Source organism: Phodopus roborovskii, unplaced genomic scaffold, assembly GCF_943737965.1.
Source record: "Phodopus roborovskii unplaced genomic scaffold, PHOROB, whole genome shotgun sequence".
Taxonomy (NCBI): domain Eukaryota; kingdom Metazoa; phylum Chordata; class Mammalia; order Rodentia; family Cricetidae; genus Phodopus; species Phodopus roborovskii.
In genome coordinates, this window is record NW_026126433.1 from 25700438 (window position 1) to 25723174 (window position 22737).

General features: G+C 43.6%; 1 protein-coding gene across 1 annotated transcript; it reads left to right on the plus strand.

Annotated features, from left to right (window-relative positions):
• The first annotated feature begins 904 nt into the window (after window positions 1-904).
• Rnasel (ribonuclease L) lies at window positions 905-11517 on the plus strand. Its single transcript, XM_051185989.1, is given in 8 exon segments — window positions 905-1329; window positions 2311-3914; window positions 4606-4691; window positions 6842-7047; window positions 7540-7672; window positions 9965-10098; window positions 11186-11291; window positions 11293-11517. Coding segments are annotated over 7 exon segments (2199 nt in total). The 5' UTR covers window positions 905-1329; window positions 2311-2437; the 3' UTR covers window positions 11350-11517.
• The last annotated feature ends 11220 nt before the right edge of the window (window positions 11518-22737 follow it).

Below are 22737 nucleotides of genomic sequence, written 5' to 3' on the forward strand. Positions count from 1 at the left end.
TTTTTTTTTGTTTCCCTCCAGGAACACAGGGGATTTGTGACAACAGGAGATACAAGAATGATTGGTGAAGTTGGGTCCTATAACCTGAAAGGCTAGCGCCTTGATGCCTATCAAATCTGTCCTCGTGCTCAGTGCTCACGGTAGAGCCTTTGCTTTCTTAGACCGTGGGGTGAAGACTGCTCCTGCTGAGTCTGGGCGGAACACCTTCTGTTCTTCCGGGCTTTTTCACTTCCTTCTTGACTCAACCCTGATGTCTCAGTGAAGCGCCACAAGGAAATGTTTTCTCTAGGGGTTGGTCTTAAAGGATGGTTGCCGCCAAAAGAATGATCACTGAGACTGGAAGGTAAGGTGCGCTGGAGGAGAGCTGGCAGTGGCTGAGGAGTGGCAGCTTGTCTAATCTCTCTGGCTGGCGTTGGGGAAGAGGACGAGAAAGCCCGGAGGATTTGGGCAGCAGCCAGGTCGGTCGGAGCCCTCCCTCCTAAGGGCTCCTGTCCATACACTGTTTATTTATGGTCTCTGCTTCTGGGACAGCTCTGGAACAAGGGAGGAAAAACCGAAAGTGAAAGTAGGCTCCTTCACTGCCAGCGCTCAATTATAGGCTGGGCTTTCCTCCTCTGCCCTTTACCAAACACCAGCCCTCCTCACAAGCAGCTGTAGTCAGCACCAGCTGTACAAAGGCTTTGGTCAACGACGACGCACATGGTGTTCAGATTATACTGCATATGGAGATCTCAAATGCTTTGTGCATTTTGTAGCAGTCACAGCTATTTAGATGTTCAGGTTAATAAGGGCTGGCCGATAGCTGAACTGGATCTAGCCCTAGAGCTGATGAGGTCACTGGCCTAAATGGCACTCTTGGAAGGAAAGGCCCATCACTGGGAGAAGAGGGGTTTGTTACAAAGACAAAAAAAAAAAAAAAAAAAAAAAACACAAATAGGCATAATAAGCTCTGAGCTCTGTCATTCATCCAGTGCCCAGTATTTGCTACACTCGCTAACGCTGTCTCCTACTGCCCTGTTTATTGCTGTCCTCCGCTGGAGGGAACGATACTGTAAATCAACAGTTTATAAGAGCATGCAACCAGGAAGTGAAAGTCAAAAGCTGCACATCCAGAAATCAAAGCCGAGCTCATGATTCACATTTTTCCACGACTACTTCAATAAAAACTCGCAGGGGTGTGAAGAGGACAGATGTGGAGAACCCAGCGGCGAGTGTGGGGTGACCAGCCTCACCAGGGATAAAGAAATTCAGATGGACAAAGAGATACACTTTCCTTCTTAAAGGAACTGGCTTGTGCTTCCCCCACCCCCAGAAGCCACCAATTGACAGGTAAGTGTGCTTATAGAATATTGAGTAGTTAGTTTTTAGGACTAGTCATGAAATGTTAGGATGTCTATTATAAGAAATGTATAATAGGAAAACAAGATAAAGTTAGCTAAATTTTCTACCACACCATTCAGAATTGTTTTGGACTGTTTGTTCATTTATTTTTTTGTTTGTTTGTTTTGTTTTTGAGACAGGATTTCTCTGTGTAGCTATGGATCCTGTCTTGGAACTCACTCTGTAGCCCAGGCTGGCCTCCAACTCGAGACCCACCTGCCTCTGCAAGGTTAGAAAACTGAAATAAGCATGAAAGTGCAGAGTCAGTAAGCGTAGCCTTACCCCAGCCTGAAAATGAATTGGTGGGAATGAAAAAAGAAAAAGGAAAGGAAAGGCCATGGCCGCTCCTGGGTGAAGTGGAGGAGAAAGTTATTGTAGATAAAAGGGGGAGCATAGCATAGACAGGTAGAGGCAGGGGCATCTGGGAGAGTCCAGAGTGCACATGAACAGACTTAGCTGGATCATGAGAAGAGGGGCAGGGGCAGGGAGGTTCAAGCTGCAAGGGGCAGGTAACCAAAATGTCTGGATTATATAGGAAAGGGCCTTTTGGGGAACTCTTTCATGGTAGAGGGCCAGGTCTGCCAGCCATATCCTGTAATAGGTGGTAACTGAGGGATGCTGGGAGAACCTGGTGGCCGTGTCCGCTTTGATATGTTAAGTAGGCTCCTCAGCTATTTGTCCCGGGTTTGAAACTTAACACAACACACATATACTAAATATTGGTAGCAGTTGCTTTAGGGGCTTGGGACTATAGAGTAATAATTTCCTTATTTTAAATTTACATATATTCACAATAGTCTACAATTTTGAAATCCCCAATTAAGCAAGTAAATGTGTTTAGCAAAGGCTTCCTGTGGGTAAAGCCGAGCTCTGTGTCAGCTGAATTTTCCCTGTCTGAAATGACAAAGCCACCTCTTCACTTGTCTACAGAGTGGACATCGGATGACAGAACACATAAACCCAACCCCTACCCCAAGATTCTCATCACATCCCAAAGAAACAAGTGTCCGTTCTTCAAGGAAAAGGCTAAGAGTGCTAAGCATTAGAATCGACTATCATGGAGACCAATGATCACGGCACACCCCAGGATGGATCCACAACCTCCAGTAGTCAGAGGACCCCTGGGGATCCTCTGTTGTTGATTGAAGCTGTTAAAGAGGGAAATGTTGATAGAATTGAGCAATTGCTGCAAAGAGGAGCTGACGTCAATGCCTGTGAAGACTTTGGGGGCTGGACACCTTTGCACAATGCAGTGCAGCTTGGCAAGATAGACATTGTCCATCTCCTGCTTCGTCATGGAGCTGACCCTCATCGGAGGAAGAAGAATGGGGCTACTCCCTTCATCATCGCTGGGATCAATGGAGATGTGAGACTGCTCCAGATATTCCTCTCCAAAGGAGCAGATGTCAATGAGTATGACTCGAATGGCTTCACAGCTTTCATGGAAGCTGCAGAACATGGTCATGTTGAAGCCTTAAGATTCCTTTTTGATAATAGAGCCAATGTGAATTTGAGACGAGAGACAACAGAGGACAAAAAGCGCATGAAGAAAGGAGGAGCCACGGCTCTTATGAGTGCTGCTGAATATGGCCACACAGAAGTCTTGAGTATTCTCCTCAATGACATGGGGGCAGAAGTCAATGCCAAGGACAATAAGGGCAGAAATGCCTTGATCTGTACTCTGCGGGACCCAGATGGTAAAAACGTGGAGGAGATTACGCGCCTTCTGCTCCAACATGGGGCTGATGCTAATGTGAGAGGAGAAGGAGGGAAGACACCTTTGATCTTGGCAGTGGAAAGGCAAAAACATATAGGTTTGGTGCAGATGATACTGTGTCAGGAGGGAATAAACATTGATGACAGAGATAACCAGGACAAGACAGCCCTGCAATTTGCTGTTGAACACAACCTGAACGAAATTGTTCAGTTGCTGTGTGATAAGGGAGCCAGTACCAAGTATGGGGATCTTGTTGGGATAGCCAGGAGAAATTACAACTCTTTCCTTGTAGAGTTTCTTCTCAGTCATGGAGCTAAAGATCAAACTGGCCCTCCTGATGGAGGCTGGTCACCTCACAGTTCACGTTGGGGGAGAGCCTTGAGGAGACTCCGCAGTATGCATCGACCCATGATTGGAAAACTCAAGATCTTTATGGATGAGGAATTTAAAATTGCTAGCACTTCTGAAGGGGCCATCTACCTGGGGTTCTATGACAATCAAGAGACGGCTGTGAAGGTCTTCTCCGAGGATAGCACACGTGCACGTAAGGAAGTCTCCTGTCTGCAGGGCTGCCGTGGCCACAGTAACATCGTGACTTTCTATGGAAGTGAGACCAGCAAGGACTGTTTTTATGTGTGTGTGTCCCTGTGTGAGTGGACATTGGAAGAGTTCCTGGACAAGCACAGAGAGGAACCCATGGAGGACAGTGAAGATACGTTTGCCCGCAATGTACTAGTGTCTGTTTTTAGGGCTGTTCAAGGACTACACTTGCAAGGATATACCCATCAGGATCTGCAGCCCAAAAACATCTTAATAGGTGAGGCCTTGGGGTATTCTTTCATGTGTGGCTGGGACAGAACCTCAAAGACTAAGTGATTTGTAAATAATAGAGATGTATTTCTGATCATCATGGAGATAGCAAGGGTCACCTCTTGAGGGCTAAGTTCCTGACTTACTCATTTTTAGATCTCTCTCCCAACTTCTATCATTCTTTCACTCCTCTTTCTGGGAACTCAGTGGCCTTTTTCCAGAAGGAAGGAGAGCCTGAAAGGGGCAGGGAACAGTGACTCAGAGCCAACACATTTCTGACCCATGATGGTGGTCTAAAGTACCAGAGGAGCTTGGGGTTGGTGGGCTTAACTGAGCGGAAAGTGATGCCAAGACACTCTCAGACTCAGAACCTTGTTGGGTAGCTGTTAGTTAGCAATATGATGTAATCTTAACTATGGCCAGCAGCCCCTTTACTGTGCTGTGCCCCAGGAGCTGTTTAAGTGGACAGCTGGTGAACTTCACCCTCATCTTTTCCTACTGTCTGCCCTGTAAAAAATAAAATGTGTGTCCTGCTCTTGACAGATACCTAATAGATCGAGTGAGGGTGTACATGAATAAATAGTATTCTTATTGATCTTCAGAATGATAGATTGTTTACGGGTTACATATTTACTTTAATGGTTTGACTGTCACACTATGGAGAATATTTTTTATGCATCTCTGAAACTGTCCCTTAGATTCCAAGGAAGCTGTTTTCCTGGCAGATTTTGATGAAAGCATCCAGGGGATGGGAGAGCCACAGAGCATCAAGAACGACTTGGAGGTAATTTCTGTGAGCTGGTTAACTTTTTCTTTTCTCTGCTTCCTTATTTGTTCATTACCCCACTTCCTAGGGCAGGTAGAGAACTTCTTATTTTGACACGGAAGGGAAGACTTACCACAGCTTCCTTCCACCATGTCCACTGTCCTCACTACCTTTGTATGCAGTGGTATTTCTGGGTGCTCTCCTGCAGGAGAACTTTCACCAGGCAGAGGAGAAGATGTAAGAGCTGACTTGGTATGGAGTTGCTTTTCACTGTGGTCCTTTTCTTTATCTCTAACTGTTCCTTTCTTCCTCCACCAGCTAAACAAATAAACTGAGGATGCTTCATTTATTTATTTATTTATTTATTTATTTATTTTTCTTTCTTTCTTTTTGTTTGTTTTTTGAGACAAGGTTTCTCTGTATAGCTTTGGAACCTGTCCTGGAACTCACTCTGTATACCAGGCTGGCCTGGAACTCACAGAGATCCACCTGCCTCTGTCTCCGGAGTGCTGGGACTAAAGGCGTGCACCAACAACGCCTGGCTGAGGATGCCTCTTCTTCAAAGACTTCCAGGAGGTGTTTCTGTATAACTCAGAGATTTCTTCTGCAAATATTTTTTCTGCTCAAGGATAAGGCAAATGAAGTGTCTTTCCAACTCTATTCAAACTTACCTGCTGAGTACAAAAGAAAGTCAGATATGGAGGTTGCAGACAGTTCTGGGGGTTGGGGGTCAGCCTTTAGCTCCAAGGACACAGACCTCAGCAGAAGCCTCCCTGACATGGGGCCAGGCCCTGTGTACTGAGGCTGCCTGGCTTGTTTAGATATGGCTGGGCAGTTCTCTTCTGGATAGTAGCCAATGGGCAATAGCTTTGGTTCTGGGTTTGGTGGTTCCTGAGTTTAGTGCCCCCCTCCCAGTTCTATGTAACTGGCTCTTGTGTTGACCACTGCCTACTTCTCTGCTCTACCGAAGCCTAGTTCCCTGGCTAGCACCGTGTCCCACCTGATTGGGAATGACTCTGTTATTCCTCCTTGTATAGCACTGGGTCCAGTTCCCAGTTTGTTCTAAGGTGTCCCCTTTGTTTAGAGCATCCTCCCTTTCTTGATGTGAACATTCAAGACTGCTGCCAACAAGTCTATCGTATCACCTCTGGACCAGGATGGTCTTTCAGGAGCCTAAACTGTGTGGGCCATGTGTGGCCTAGAAGAGTCTAAACTGTGTGGGTCAGTTGTAAGGATCTAGGCATTATGGTGGCCTGCCCCTGTCACCTGGCAGAATGCACTTAGGCAGTAACCTGGTCAGCCTGCATGCATACTAGTCTGCATGCAGGGGCAAAGGACCCCTTTAAAAGAAAGTCCCCCGCCCACTTATGTTCTCTTTCTCTTTCCCATTCTTCCCCTGGGGCCGACAGGACTTTTCCTGTCTCCCTCTTCTCTTCTGTCCTCTCTGTGTCTCTTTACCTCTTTTCTCTTTCGAACACAACTTCTCACTTAAGCTCTGTCTGCCTGGTGTGTTTATCCCCCGTCTCGGTCACCCTTTCCTGCCATGGAATCCACCAACGTTCCCCAAAGTTCCCCTCACTCTATCATAACACTATGTGAGGCCTTGAAGAGTTCTCTGTGAACAGAACTTTGCCTTTCTCACCTAGAATCCTGCAGCTTTGGAGCCCAGAGTATTAACATGACACCACAGGCCCCAAGAGTATGGCCCACAGGTTCCTTGAAACCCCTCCCATCTCTGTTTCCACACTGTCTGGACTGACCACTTTTGTGTCACTGTGAGAACCTGAAGGAAGAAGGGTTTGTTTTGATCACAGTCTTGGGCATCATAGATGGGAAGCAAAGCTGAGCCATAACTGAAAGGGATCAGGTCAAGCCACCAAGACAGTCCCCTACTGGACCACTTCTTCCTGAGGTCCCACCTTCTAGTGTTACACTACTCCCATATAAGTCCACTGAAATTTTGCATCCACTAGTGGCCATTAGAGCCCACATGGTCATAATCTTTGTAAATGCTGTCACAGACACACCCAGAGATGCCCTTTACTAAACTTCTCGGCAGATCTCTGACCAATGAAATGGACAATCACAATATTACCAAATTTTTCAAGGTTACCCAGATAGAGAGGGAACACATTGCAATTTTGGTTTGATTTATGGCTTCTGTGCAGGCTCTTGGATGGCTGGTCCTCTATGTGGTAAAGAAAGGCGATATCCCCTTTGAGACACTGAAAACTCAAAATAATAAAAAGGTGGCTAAAACATCTCCAGATGAGGACACTAAGGACCTCATTCAGTGCCTGTTTTCTCCTGGAAAGAATGTAAAGAACTATCTGGAGAACCTACTTGGTCATCCTTTCTTTTGGACTTGGGAGAAGTAAGTAGAACTTGTGTATGTGATACAGCAATGATTCTCAACTTTCCTAATGCTGCAACCCTTTCCTACAGTTCCTCATGGTTTGGTAACCCCCCCCCCCATAAAATTATTTTGTTGCTACTTCATAACTGTAATTTTGCCACTGTTATGAATTGTAAATATCTGATATTCAGGATGATTGATAAGTAGCCCCTACAAAAGGGTCATTTGACCCCAAAGGGATCATGACCCACAGGTTGAGAACCATTGTGTCACAGGCTTTCAGATGGAGATGAAGAAGGGGTGTGGGCAGCTGTCAGGGCTGGGCATCAGCAGGCAATGTGTCCTGGGGAGGGGTAACAGCCTGCTGCATTCTGGTTTTAACTGTGAAGAGTAGGTGGGAAGCGACGGGGTGGCCTCTCCAGTTATGTAGAAATTTTATTAAAAAGCAAAGCATATCAGTTTTCTCTTTTTGGAAAAATATAATGGCTATGATATTTCTACCATTCTCAGGCGCTACAGAGTTCTTCGGGATGTGGGGAACGAATCTGACATTAAAAAACCAAAAAATAAAAGCAATCTTCTCAAACTACTGCAGTCTGGAACACCTGAGCCTTCCAGAAGTTTCTATCAATGGAAATCTAAGGTATGAACATTTTCTACAGTCTAGGAATAAGGGTATGTATAACAGTCTATGCTGTCTTTTTGAATTTATTTTATACACTAACCTGTTGCTATCAGGGACTGAATGAGTCATTTTCTTCTCTCCAAATGAGCCCTCTTGACTGTTGATTCTCTGTCCCCTCCTTCAGAGTCCAAAGCCCTAAGGCACAGTCATTAAGTTCTTCCTGAGGAAGCCCTTAACCCAGCCTATTACCCAGTCCTCAAGTCTGGCCAAAAGTTCTATTATAATAACAATAGCCGACTAAAAAGAGCCCAGACGATGGAGGTTCTCCACCATGAGCCTAAAACCTAGACAGAAGGACACCTCTGCTGCCTGTGCACAGTGTAAGCATTCAGGCATTGTGCTGGCCTGCCCCTGTCACTGGCAGGAGAGTGCACCCAGGAAGTACGCTAGTCATCCCAGGGCTCCATGAGTAGTAGCCCACAGCTTTAAAAGAAAGATCCACCCACTTATGCTGTTACCCTGGGACAGACAGGACTTTTCTTGTCTCCCTCTTCTCTTTTGTCTGTCTCTGTCTCTGTCTCTCTTCTCTCCCCCTTCTGTCTCTCTCCCTCTGTGTGTGTGTGTTTACCTCTTTTCTCTTTCCTTACCCCTCTTCCCTTTTCTAATAAACCTTCTCACTAAGCTGTGTCTACCTGGTGTGTTTGCCCTCCCCCTCCCGCCATAGAATCTACCAAGGTCCCCTTCGAGCTTTATCACAACAAACAGCCCCAGCTCTGAGGACCCACACTGTACTGAGAAAACACATTATGAAAAAAGCTAACCTTTCAAATTCTTCCCTTTCAAGACAAATTCTGCCAAACTTGAATTTATGAGAATGCTATAAAATTAATCACCATTTCAATCTTGTATTTATCACCAAACTTTCATTATTGTAAATTTACAAACATTTCTCAAATCCAATTATGTTTTAGGCCAGCATCAGGGTCTAGGTACCATTAAGTGAGATAAAGCATGTTCCCATGAGACAGAGGTCTCTGCAGCGATGATCCTGTGTGATGCAGGACATGTACAGAGCACTCTGGGAGAATCTTTAGGTCTTTGAGACCAGCATCATCTTTATTTACTTCAGGTCCCTCTCTCCATCTTTGTTTCATTTGTCTCCACTCATAACTGCTGGCTTAATGTATGTTTTTGTTGCTAGTCTGCAAGTTCCATGGGGACAGAGACAGCTGCTTTCTTGCTAGTTCTTAGTATGGAGTACGTGTGCTGTGACTCCTTGTTGACTGCATGTATGTGAGATTGCAGCTCAAACTTTAAATTTTTAGAAATGGGCAAACTTGAAAGTAGAGACTTTTTCTTTTATTTCTTTCTCTTTTTTTCCTTTTTTTATTCTCTTTTTTGGTCTTTTGAGATAGGGTTTCCCTGTGTAAAAGTCCTGGCTGTCCTGGAACTCACTTTGTAGACCAGGCTGGCCTCAAACTCACAGAGATCTGCCTACCTCTGCCTCCTGAGCACTGGGATTAAAAGCGTGCACCACCACTACCTAGCTGAAAGTAGAGGCATTTTTATATAAGTATATACCTTGAACATGTTCCCCCATGCCCTTTAGCCCTCCCCTTATAACCTTCCCCATCTCCTTAGTCCCTGTTGTTCTAGATAGTTTTACTTCTATTTTCATGTCATGTATACATACATGGGCTTATGTATCTAAGCAAAATCCCATGCTATTTATCTGAGAGTGACTTAAGTTGCTTGCTATGACTATCTCCATTCGCATCATTTTCATGCAAATGACATAATTTTGTTTTGGTTGAAAACTGTTTCATTGTGTATATAAACTGTACTTTCCTTAACCGTTCTGCTATCAAGGACTCCTAGGTTGGCTCCACATCTTGGCTACTGTGAGCGATTCTTCAATATCTCTGTGATATGTTGTCTGAGATTCCTTTGGATAAATAACCAGCAGAGTTGTAGTTGTTCCTTGGTAGACGTAGTTTTATCTTTCTGAAGAACCTCAATAGTGATTTTCATAGTGTCTAGACTAGTTAACACTCCCACAAAGGGTTTTAATAGGCATAATTTCTTGGTAACTGAAGAGAAAAGGAAATCAGTCACTTAAATGCCTCATTCAAACACAGCATAACTGCCCCATGTAGCATAGTGTGTGGTGTGTATCATGTACTTTCATTTGTTTCTATTTGATTTGTTCATTGGGAGAGGGCATTTATTCAAATTTGTATTTGGCCTTCAGGCCATCAGGATTTGTTTCATGTTGTTATCATATCTTGGGGGTAATGTTTTGTTTTTTAGATCGACAAATCTGTTATGAAAGAAATGGATGATTTCTATATACCACGCAAAATGCCTTATAAGAACACTGTGGGCGATCTACTAAAGTTCATTCGGAATATAGGAGAACACATCAATGAGGACAAAAACAAGCAGTAAGTGTAGCTTTCATTCCTGTGGGTCATACATGGAGGGAGAACAATTAGAAAATAATTCTAAGTCTGTCAGTATGGAAAGAAGAACACTTACTTTGGTAAAGAAAAGCAAGTTGGAGGGTGGGGGTGTGGCATACCTTGTCCTTAATTCCACAACTTGGGAGGGAGAGGTAGATGGATCTCTACAAGGTTAGCGTGGTCTACACAGCAAGTTCCATACTAGCCAGAACTACATAGTGAGACCCTCTTCCCTCAGGGAAGAGGGAAGAGAAAGAGGAGGAGGCCACCCTCCTTTTTAGCTTTGCTACAGTGTGAATAGTATAGAAGACAGGGCCACTGTATAAAGCAAATGTGGAGTTACAACAGTTAGCACATCCCCACATTAGTTAAATCATCTTGTGTTGTCAAAATTGTTGGCTGCACACACCTTGCAGTTAAGGATGTTTTCTTTTTATTATTGTTATTACTTAGGGATTGTATATAAAGGATTGTGGAATTGGATTACTATTTTGTGTATTTTGTTATTATTTTTAGAATTCTGTACATAAGCACTGATTTACATCATTTCTATCCTTCCCTTTCCCTTCCAACTCTTCTTGTGTTCCCCTCAATTCCTTCTCAAATTCCTGACCTTGTCTTTAATTGCTGCTGTATACATACATACATACATACACACATACATATAGATAAATACTGAGTACACTTAGTGTTGCTCATATGTGTCTTTGTTTAGTGCTTATCACTTGGGACTGGAACCTTTCAGAGGGGTTTTGATCCTGGAAAAGAATGATTCTCCGTCTCTCAGCACCCATTAATTACCTGTAACAGCTGTTTATTTAGGGGTAGGGCCTTGTGAGAACCCCTCTCCCCCCACATACACGTTACTACCATTTTTATGAATGAACAAACATGTTCAGAAAGATTAAGTTGCACAGTTATTAAAGAGTCAGGAAGCATATTATTTATCAGATTCCACAGTCCTTATTGTCCCTGCTATAGAACCAAGTACAGTGAGCTGCCGGGGCATACTTTAAGAATGAGGAAACACTTGGGGCCAATCAGCTAACTATTTGTGTTTTCCTTTCAGTATGAAGGAGAAATTTGGAGACCCTTGTCATTATTTTCAGAAGACATTTCCAGATCTTGCAATCTATGTCTACAACAAATTAAAGGATACAGAATACAACAAGCATTTTTTCTCAGCCTCAACCAAGCCTCAGTGTGCCTGAGGCAGTGGGACGGCAGAGCTGAGTCTTGCAAGTTCAAGGAACCGATTTTTAATGTGTATAGTTCTTGGCAAGTTACATATCTCTGATCTCTTAAGTAATCTGGTTGCTTGTGAGGGCTGAGTTAGAGAGTCAGCGTGTCAGCTTCCGATACACTGTTCTACCCAATCACAAAATCAGTGTACTACACAACTACACTACTCCATTTTAGTGACTAGAATTGGGAGAGCCTTCTGTTAAGATTTCATTTTCTTAAAAAAAAAAAAATGTGTGTGTGTGTGTGTATGGGAGAGGGAGAGGTGGGCACACAGGCCACATGTGGAAGTCTAAGTACAATGCGGAGTTGGTTCTATCCTTCTACCATTTATAGGTTTCAAGGATCAAATTCATGTTGTGCGGCTTACACGGCAAGCACCACTATCGGCTTGAGTCTTGTAAACAGCATGATTCCCATCATATCAATTGCACCAAAGAAATTGCGTCAAGACCTCTGTGGCTGCATGTTTTATGTTTATCTCATTTAACTATTCCAATGATCTTGCAAAATGGAACTTATTGTCTCATTTAAGAACCGAGGCTTAGAGAGTCTGAGTGACAACCTGTGCAGAGCAGTGTCTAAAAAGACTCAGTGTTATTGTTGCATCTCACATGGGGCCTTTTAAAAGCAATCAACATCTCTTCTGGGTGAAACTTGGAAGGAATATGCCAACATATGCCAAAGGGCTCCAGGAGGCTTTGTTAGTCATTCGGTATTTGGTCCCTAGCTAAAAGAATCCCATTCTTCTGGAAGCATCTGTACTAGTTTCTCATGATCTCAAGGTCAGAGCTCTCACTTGGAGTCATTTGTTAGTGTCATAGCTTGGGGGGGGGGGATAGCACTACTGGCATTGAGTAGCTATGAACCAGAACTACCACCAATCATTCTTTGATACATGGAGTAGCTCTCCACAAGATCACACTGTGCAGAGTAAATCTCCTTGGTGTTGAGATTGAGAAAGATAGTCTGAAGGGATTGGGGCATGTTTGACCTGGCCCTGGTGCGTTTTCTTGATACTGGATCTGAAATGAAGTGGTTCCTTCTGGTGTCCACTCAGGAGTCCTCATCCCCATTCCCCTCCCGTGCTCCACGGTGCACATGCCCTGTTTGTGGTGCTCTACCTAGCTCCCCTACACATTGTCACCTCAGTGCATTTTTATTCCACTTTGTCCTTTTGTCCCCCACCCCTGAACCAAAGCTCCATAAAGCCTTTGTATCTTTACAGTTTAGTAAAAAATGTGTGCTCCATGGTAATGTTTGGTAAATCTCCACTGAGTAATCAATGAACCATCCTTGGACGGGAATGATGGTGGTAAATTATATGGACTTTAGAATTTATGTGTTATAACTACATATTTTTAAGTCTAATTTTGTTTTGAAAACAGTTCTGTGATCTTTATTTTGATAATGAAGAAACTAAAGCTAGAAATACTCTGGGCATATAGTATGAGATGTTGCTGTCTCGATTTAGACAGATTTTCAGGTGTGACATCTAGTGTTCTTTCCACCTATCATTGTGGTCACTAAGATGGAGCTTTGGAATGGGAATTAACTTCTTTCTGAAAAGGAGGCATCTGGAAATGACAGGATGGTTGTCACTGCAAACTGCTATGGTCCACTAGAAGAGACAAACTTATGGCTTAAAAGAAGGGTTTTTTGTTGTTGTTGTTGTTTTGTTTTGTTTTGTTTTGTTTTTGTTTTTTCCATAGTGATCACTTTAGGTTTTAAAATTGAGCTTTGTTGCTTCTTCTACTTTGGGAAAACACCAAATGGTGGATGACGCTGGTACAAAGGTGCAAGGGAGGGCCCAGAGGACCCCAGGAACCTGGGATTAGGAGGCCGTGGAGCTCGTGGAGGTAAAGCCGAAGACAAGGAGTGGATCCCTGTCACCAAGCTGGGCTGCCTGGTTAAGGACATGAAGATCAGGTCCCTGGAGATCTATCTTTTCTCTCTGCCCATTAAGGAATCAGAGATTATTGACTTTTTCTTGGGGGCATCTCTTAAGGATGAGGTTCTATAAAGATCATACCAGTACAGAAGCAGATAAGCGCTGGCCAGCGGACCAGGTTCAAGGCTTTTGTTGCTATTGGGGACTACAATGGTCATGTTGGTCTTGGTGTTAAGTGCTCCAAGGAGGTAGCCACATCTATCCGAAGGGCCATCATCTTGGCCAAGCTTTCCATTGTCCCTGTGAGGAGAGGCTACTGGGGGAACAAGATTGGCAAGCCCCACACTGCTCCATGCAAAGTGACAGGCCGCTGTGGCTCTGTGTTGGTGCGTCTCATCCCTGCCCCCAGAGGCACTGGCATCTCTGCTCCTATGCCCAAGAAGCTACTGATGATGGTTGGGATTGATGACTGCTACACATCAACCAGGGGCTGCACTGCCACCCTGGGCAACTTTTCCAAGGACACCTTTGATGTCATCTCTAAGACCTACAGCTACCTGACCCCTGACCTCTGGAAAGAGACTGTATTCATCAAGTCTCCTTATCAGGAATTCACTGACCATCTTGTGAAAGCCCATATCAGAGTCTCTGTTCAGAGGACCCAGGCTCCAGCTGTTGCCACCACATAAGGGGTTTTATACAAGGAAAATAAAAGTGAATTAAGTCTGTTTAAAAAATAAATAAATAAAATTGAGCTTTGTTATCTGATTTGGATATGTCTATCAAAATGTTCATGTTTGAAGCATACCCAATAAAAAAATTGAGTCATTTTATTAAGTCAGACTTTCTGTGAGTGACTTGTGAGGTCGACAATAGAACAGATGAATCAAGAAATTCTTGGGTACTTAAAAAAAAACATATTTTGAGACGATTAGTCACAGAAAGAAAGGAGAAACATTGCATATGAGTAAATAAGTAGTGGATACTCCCTGTCCAACTCAGCTATCAATTGTCACCCTATTATTAATTCTGTTATGTAAAGCTATTTTATTTATGAGTTTTCAGCTTTCAAGAAATTAAGTGGGTAAAAATTTTAAGCCTTACCTCTGGAGTATGTTAGGAAAAAAACTATCTCTTCTATCTTGTATACTACTAATGAGGAGACTAAAAATATACCACTGGTAAGAACTATACGGGGAGAGATGAAAAGACATACATGCCTTATAAGAGAAATATCATTTTAGCAATCATTTTTATGCTTATGGATAGAAAAAATACTCAAGGAACAATAGAATGTTAAATATTCTTTAGATAAAACTAAGATGTCTTGTGTTGGTGAAACATCTCCGCTAAGAACAGGCCCCTGTACAGGTAAGATACCTCACTTGCAGGGGAACTGATGGACTGTAGAGGTCATACAGCTCTCACGAATGCCCCACACTGCCAGTGTCACAGGAAACAATCTTTCTAAATGGTCAGTGTTCCACTTAATTTTTTTTTTGAGTCATTTTCCTCTTTCCTCCCTTCAAACTCTTCTACATACTACTCCTTGCTCTCAAATTCATAACCTTTTTTACTTTAATACATGCATACATACATTTCCTAAATCTACAAACACACCCTGATCAGTCTGTAGAATGTGACTTTGATGCAGTGTTTTCAGGGCTGACCATTTGGTGTTGAATAACCAACCGGTGTGCTCTTCCCTGGGAAGAACATTTCTCCTGCTCTCTGCATTGCTTAGTTGCTTGTAGGGTTGAGACCTCATGAGTTTTCCCCCTTGGTAATGCTACCTATTGGTGTCTTTCTTGTTCAGCTCATGTTTAGGCAGTCATCTTGATGACAGAAGGAGTACTCTGAAAATCCTCCTAATATCACTCTAATACCAAAGACAAAATAAAAGAGACAACAAAAGGAAACTACACCAATATCCCTGATGAATGTAAATTCAAAAATACTCAGCAAAATACCTGCAAACAGTACTGACACATCCAAAAGATTATTCATCATGACTAAGTTGGATTAATCCTGGAAATGCAGAGATGGTTCAACATATAAAAATCAATAAATGTAGTAAACAACATAAATGAACTTACTTAAAGACAAAAATCACACGGTTACCTCTATAGATGCAGAAAAAGTATTTGACAAAATCCAACATGCCTGCGTGGTAACTACATATAGTGACTGCAGGGGACATGGCTCAATAATAGCTATCTATGAGAAACCCACAATCGACATCATCCTAAATGGAGAAAAACGAGAAATTCCACTAATGTCAGGAATGAGACGGTTCACTATCCCACACCTCTTCCGTACTGTGCTCAAAGCACTAGCTGGGGCAGTAAAGCAAGTGAAGGCAATCAAGGGGATACAGATAGGAAAAGGAGTAGAACTAGCCTTTGTTTACAGATGACATAGTAGTGTACATGAGAGATGCCAGCGTCTACCAGAAAATGCCTAAAAAACAACTAAAAACAAAACAAAACAACAGCAACAAAAAACAAATTCAGGGTATGTTTTAACGAAGGGCACCGTGTGCTTTAAAAATGTGAGAAGGACAAGCTGGGGAGATGGCTTGGTGGGTCAAAGTACTTGGTGTGCAAGCATGAGGATTTGAGTTCAATTCCCAGAGTTCATGTGTGAGTCAGATATGTAGGGCAAGCGTCTGTAATCCCAACATTCCTACTGGGAAATGGGAGGTGGAGACAGGAGAACCTCCAGAGGCTTTGGAAAGCTGATCTTGTATTCAAAGCTAAAATAAAACAAAGGCCTTGTTTGAAATGAGGTGGGGACACACAGGCACATGCACATGCACACTTCGTTATTTCTCTGAGACAGTTGAATAGACATTGAGAAAAAAAAAATTCATTCAGTTGTCACCATCACAGACATTTCACTGGGAGTTTAACTAACACTAGTTACTGTGTTAAGGTATGATTGGCCTTGCCAAGCAAAGTACCAGTACATGTTAAGAACATGCTGGAAAAATAGCATAGATGAGAGGGCAAGAGTAATAAAGTTACCACTTTCCAATCTTGAGTTTTCTAGTGCCCAGAGCCTTTGTGTGTGCTATCCAGAGATGTCCATGACTATGCCAGAAGATGCTGTCATTCCCATTATGCAGAAGAGTCAGGTGATGCTCAGGAAGTGTTGCTGGGATGCCAGAAATGTCAGGATGGCCATCCAAATTGGTGAGGTCTTAGAAGGTCATCTTTCTGGAATAGCAACTCTGCAAATTGAGGCAGGTGGTACTGGTCATGACACTGTTCAGATGTGTGAGGATTTTCTCAGTGACTTTTTTTTTCTGGGAATACAGGAGCAAATGCCTATCCACCCCAGACAGGGCAAAGATGACAGATCTAAGAAACAATCCCACACAAGTCTAGCCCCATGAATTAATTGGTTTTTTTAAATTAGGGTTCAACACCAGAGCGTGGGTGAAGGGCTTCTTCCAGGATGGTGGGTGTCTCAAAGGCGGTTGTATTACAAAAAGAATTCCCCTCCACCACTGGCGATGACTCACAAAAGCTGGCAGTCCCACAGCAGGGCCTTCCCTCTCAATAAACTTTTACTGTTTATGTGGCCACAAGAGAAGGTTTCTAAATTTCCCAACTTTCTGAATCTTTAGTCTCCCTCCTCCTTTCAGTTTGGAGGAAATAGCTGGACAGCAGCAGCCTGAGGGTCAAGGTTACCACTGTCTTTCTCATAGTGTTTGTTAAGCACAGTCAGAAGTGCAGGTATCTGTATGCTTGTGACCAGGTCAGAAGACACCCTAGGATATTGGTCTCTTCTGTCTATATTGTTTGATGGGATTTTTCCCCCACTTTTGTATACCCAAGACTAGCTAGCCTCCAGGTTTGTAGGAATTTTGCCTCTGCTACCATCCTGATATAGAAATGCTGTGTGTATAGACACATACTACCGCTTTCTCTAGGAATTTGAAATCAGGTCCTCTCACACCAAGGGCTATCCATACTGAGCCATCTCCCCAGCTCAGTTATTGCTATTCTGAATCACCATTTTGGGCTGAATGGAGTATAAGCCCCCAAACCTCCAGGCAGTGTTTAGAGATGAGGCATTTGAAAGCAGTTAGGGTTAGAAGAAGTCTCAGGGTGGGATCCTCCTCATGAGATCTGTGGCCTAATTCATACAAAGGAAGGGAGAACAGTCTTTTCTCCTTGCCAGAGGGCATAGAAAATCAAGACAGCTTCCTGTACATCACAAGGAGAATGAAATGATCAACAAGTTCTTGGACTTTCAACCTCTAAAACCGAAAGGAATGTAGTCTGTTCCAGCCACCCAGTCTAAGGCATTTTATGATACCCACCTAAACTGGTTTCTCCTCGGGTTGTATGACTATTTTGCCAACCACTTAACACACAATAGACCAGCCCCTTGTGTTTATAGACTTCCTCTTTTTGGTCACAGGAAACAAATATTACTGGGGGGGGGGCAATGATGCAAACCGTGTTCGTAGTTTCAGGTCACTTCACAGTCTCTATACTTACACTGTGGACATGAGATGCTCTACCAAGGGGGTGGGACTGGGTGGGAAGAGACAAGGGGAATGGGGTGTTTGAGACTCTAGAAAACCATGAGCAGATTGGATAGAAACAATGTTTATATTTATTCTTAAGGCAACAAAAAGTAACACCATTGCTATGCTGGTTACCATATTGGCTTTTCTCATTGAACCCATGAGTCCAGAGCAGATTTGAAATCTACAGTAGTGTGAGCACCAACCTACAAGAAATAAGGAGATTTTCCCCTTTCCATTTCCTCAAAGGGCTCTCTTATCTTTGGTTATCAAGAAGGTGCCCTTTTCTCCGTAGTGTATTTTTTATAGCATTGAGGTATCAGTGTTTTGCTTGCCTTTTTAAACAAAGACAGTAATAGTGACTCACAAGTAGAAGGTTTGCTTCTGGTCTATGGGGGCCTCGGTGGCTGGGCCCAGGAAGTAGAGAATTATGTCATGAGTCATCGACAGAACAGGGCTGTCCTGCCCTCAGTGTTCAAATATTAGATATGTCACAGGGTGAAAGTCAGATCCTGACCCCTGACCTCGCAAAACCTGGCTAGGTGTGGGGCTGGGGTGGAGGTGTTAAAAAGGTACAGTGTAGAGACATGCCAGTAAGGATATAGTTTGCTAGATGGGAATAATGTGCAGGAAGAAAATGTAACCAGGGTAGAGAGGGGTTGGGCAGTCAGGGCAGATGACGTTAATATGGCAGTCAGCTGAGGGAGCTAATTAAATGAAAACCTGAAGGAAGCAAGAGAATAAGATGCAGAGACTTTGGAGCAATCAAGGCGTGGGAACAGCAAGTTCAAAGGTCCTGGGCCACACTCACACCCGGCCTGTTTGTGCAATATCAAAGCATGATTATCACACAGGGAGAGTACTCAACAGAGGCTTGCAGCAAAGGAAACCAGTGAGCTTGGGCTTCTTCAATGTGAGATAAAAAGCCCTTGTCCTGTGGACAAGGACTGCATCCAATGAAAAGAAGGATACAGTTAAATTTCAAGACAGGGGGCTGGAGAGATGGCTCCGTGGTTAATAGCGCTGGCTGCTCTTCCAGAGGTCCTGAGTTCAAATTTCCAGCAGCCACATGGTGGCTCACAACCATTGGTAATAAAATTGAGTGCCCTTTTCTGAACTGCAGGCATGCATGCAAGCAAGCAGAACACTGTATGCATAATAAATAAAAATACTAAAATAAATGAATTTCAAGAGAATCATTTGGGCTTCACTGTGAATAGACTGCAGTGGGCAGCTGGGAAAACAGAAAAGTCAGTTAGAGACATTTGATGGTTCATGCACAGTGTTTGTTTGCTAATGCTGGATGAGAGAAAGGGACGTTGATTTCAAGATGTCAGACTATGGATCTGTGGAAATATGTGTCAGTAGGATTTGCTGCTGGGGGGGAAGACTGACTGGCAGGAGGGATGGGGAGTGTGGGCCAGTTGTGGGCATGCTGGCCTGGGGGAAGGGAGGAAGTGGACTGTGGCTAAACTGCATGAAAATGATTTTGGAGGAGATGTTTAGAGGAAAGACCAGGGCATCCATTTGGGATATGCTAAATGTGATCTTACTAGCATATGATTAAGGGCAAAGGCCATTTAGAACATATCAAGAGTTCAGAGACAGGCTCGCTGGGGATGCACGAGACAGCTAATGGTGTTAAAAGCATGTGTCAAGAAATGGTTGAGAGAGTGAGTGTAGGAAGAACCAAAAAAGAAGAGGAAGGCAGATATATTTGTTCCTTCCACTTGCATCCCTATGTCCTCCTCTCTGGCTGCAGAGGTTGCGTTTCTAGTGGCTGACTGACCAGGGACCCAGCTCAAACACAGCAGTTTTACTACTTAAAGAAGAGAGGAGAGAAATGGATGGACAGTGAGTGACGGCTCCCAGCCCAAAGTTTCCGGTGCATTTAATAAAAAGACGGAGCAGGAGGCCATGTGGGAAGGCAGCAAGAATGGGAAGAGCAAGAGAAAGATGCTGATGGCTGAGCTCTGGGACCAGAGATGGAGGATGTGAAGGCACCAGGAAATAAAACAAGATGTAACGAGCTGCAGGCAACTGTGATATAGTTTATTCTCTCTAGACAAAGGCACATGTCCTTCTTTGGTCCCAAGGACATTTCTACAGAGTCACAGAAAAGTGGCATCTTGCCAGAATTAGTTGCATAATAAGTTAAACTGTCACTTTTTTTTTTTTGCATATTTATTGTTGGTTCCCTAGAGATCATTAGCTGCCACCTTAACTAAGTTGTTCTGGATATCCATATTGGTGTCATGTTATCTAAATGCTTCTGTGGCCCTTATGGCCATTATTCCTTTCAGGTGCTTTGTGGATGCATGGAAACTGCCCTTAGAAGGTTCACTGTCAAATCAGGGTGGTCTATGAATCAATAGCTATTTGGTGTGGTCCTAGGGAACAGAAACAAGCTAGGGGCTCCATCTTCTGGTACTGGAATACCAGGAAGCCTCTGAAAAGAAAGCAAGTCCTTGGGAGAAATAGTCATTGGTGCAGATAATGGTTCGTGCCCTCGAGGCAGAAGATTTACAGTGCAAAACTCAGTTTGGACTGACTGGAGACTAGGACAGTGGATGAAAGATGTAGGAACAAGGTCTTTTGTGGCCTTAGATACTGTGCAAAAGACCTTTTGGGTTTCATCTGAGAGCAACAGATGGAAGTGATATACTCACATTTGCCTTTAGGAAGATCACAGGGAGGAAAGAGATGGGAGGAGGTGGGGAGGAACACATCAGGCTACTTCCCTTGAGTTCTCAGAGTAGGAAGTATCCCACTCCTAAGATGCTCACACATCTTGGGTTAGCCCAAAAATTTGTTCTCTTCAGTCCTTGTGTAACACCATCACAGACAACCATCTCTTGGGTTCCACTTCTACGTCTGATCTGAAGGGCATCTGATTTTGTATATATATATGTATATATGTGTATGTATGCATGTATGCTGTCATTCATGAAGAGGAGAACCTCTGGCCTGGGCAGCACAGATCTGAAGATTAAGAAAAGCAGCAGAGGCTACAGCTACAGACAGGAAAACAGGGAGCTGTAAAGAACAACTGAACCATCCAATATGACAAGCTTGGTGACATCATCTTTAGACAATGAATGACAGGTCTAGAGTCTTAGCAGGTTCTTTGGGGACCAAATCTGAAGGGCTAATAACTTCTCATACTGTGTTAAGAAATAGCCAATCCATCTTGAGTCCTTTACCATGTATTTTATGTGTATAGTATGAGGTAGCCATATTCTCTATGTTTCAGTGATGTTAGGGTAGCACCTGGATATACATCTTGGATATAAATAGCCTTTGGGGATAGGCACCAGGGCCCCCATGTGCTCATAAAGAGAAGAAGGTATGTTAACTGTGTGGGTATTTAAATTTATTAATACTGCTCCCCCCAAGACTTTGGTCCATTTGGCCAAAATGGGTTTGCTTTGGGGCCCACACCTGTTGCCTTTCAAGTGGCTCTTGAAACCTTGCTGCTGGAGAGTTACATGGTAAGCAAGAGTGCACCGATGTATCATGTTTTTGAATCCAGTTCTGGGCAACATGTCCTATGAAAAGGGCACCCTGATGACTTTTGGCTCTTTGTATAGAAGTTTGTCTTGAAGAAAGTAGCTAGATATGTGTAAGTTAAAGCATATTTATAGCCATTGCTGTCTGGAAAAGGGTCAACATAACAGTCTTCCAATCCTGTGTGACTGGACAGCTCATTGTGTCTATCTCTGTGTGGGTCAAACAATGTACCTAGAAGCATGAGTGCAGTTCATATTGGATACAACCACCGAGGCACTATAGTTTAGAGGCAATCATTATCCATGTTCCATCCTACTCTGTCATCCTTATGTCTATCTGAATCTTCTGCACCCTTAAGACCGGGTCCATTGCTTAGGCTGGGAACCGCATCTGTGCCTTAGTGAAGACATCTGTTCTTCTGCTTCTAGGGCAGAGATCTTAACAAGCTACACATACACTCATGAGAACATGTACACTCAGTCATGTCTTTGGGTCCTGTAGCTCTTCCCACACTCCTTGCCACATGGAGACTCTGGAGAGGGGCTTTCCCAACGTAGGCAGATAACTGTTCTGCCTCCCTTATGCCATCTCCAGGGTAAGCCACTGCAAACTTAGTTATTACTATGGCTCCTGGGCTTCTACTATCCACACCACTGGTTGCTCTGATTTTCTCCTGTGTTAATCCAGAACGAGTGGAAGGTTATATTGCAACCGCATTCCAGGTCCTGAAGACCAGTGGGCATGGGAATGGTGCAGGTGGCTGCTGGCTAGAGAAGTTATTTCAAGGTTCTTGACATCTTGTTCAAAGAATTAAACACACACACACACACAGAGCAAAGTAGCAAGGTTATTGTTTGTTTGTTTTGTTTTTTTTTCAGAAGCAATGTGAAAGCACTGAGTCTGTAAGTCTCAACTCTGGGCAAGGCTTACTCAGGAGCCCCTGATCAATTCCTGGGACTTCCTTTTGCGGGTTCAGGAGAAAGAATTTCTGCTAGGGGCAGGGTGTAGGTGGTTTTGTGTTTGGACGAATAGGCTTGGGTTGTGTACCTCTTTTTTTCCACTGAGCATATTATTTCCCATGATGCAACTGGTTCTCATCATATGCATTCCCAACCATGCATAGGCATAGGGCAGTAGGGGGTTTCCCTAAAAGTACACCGAGAGGGTGGGCATGGTGGTTCACACCTTTAATCTAGCACTTGGGGAACAGAGGCAGGTTCATCTCTGTGATTTTGAGGACTGCCTGATCTTCTTAGTGGGTTCTAGTTACATAGTGAGGTCCCATCTAAAAAACAAAAACAAAACACCAAACTAGTTCAGGATAGTTTGCTTCAGTCAATTGCCTGTATCTCTGGGATGTGTTCCAGGATGTATTTGTCCACAAAAAGGTGAAGGGACCATTGCTTTCTTGGGAAAAGGGTGAGCATGTAACTTGATC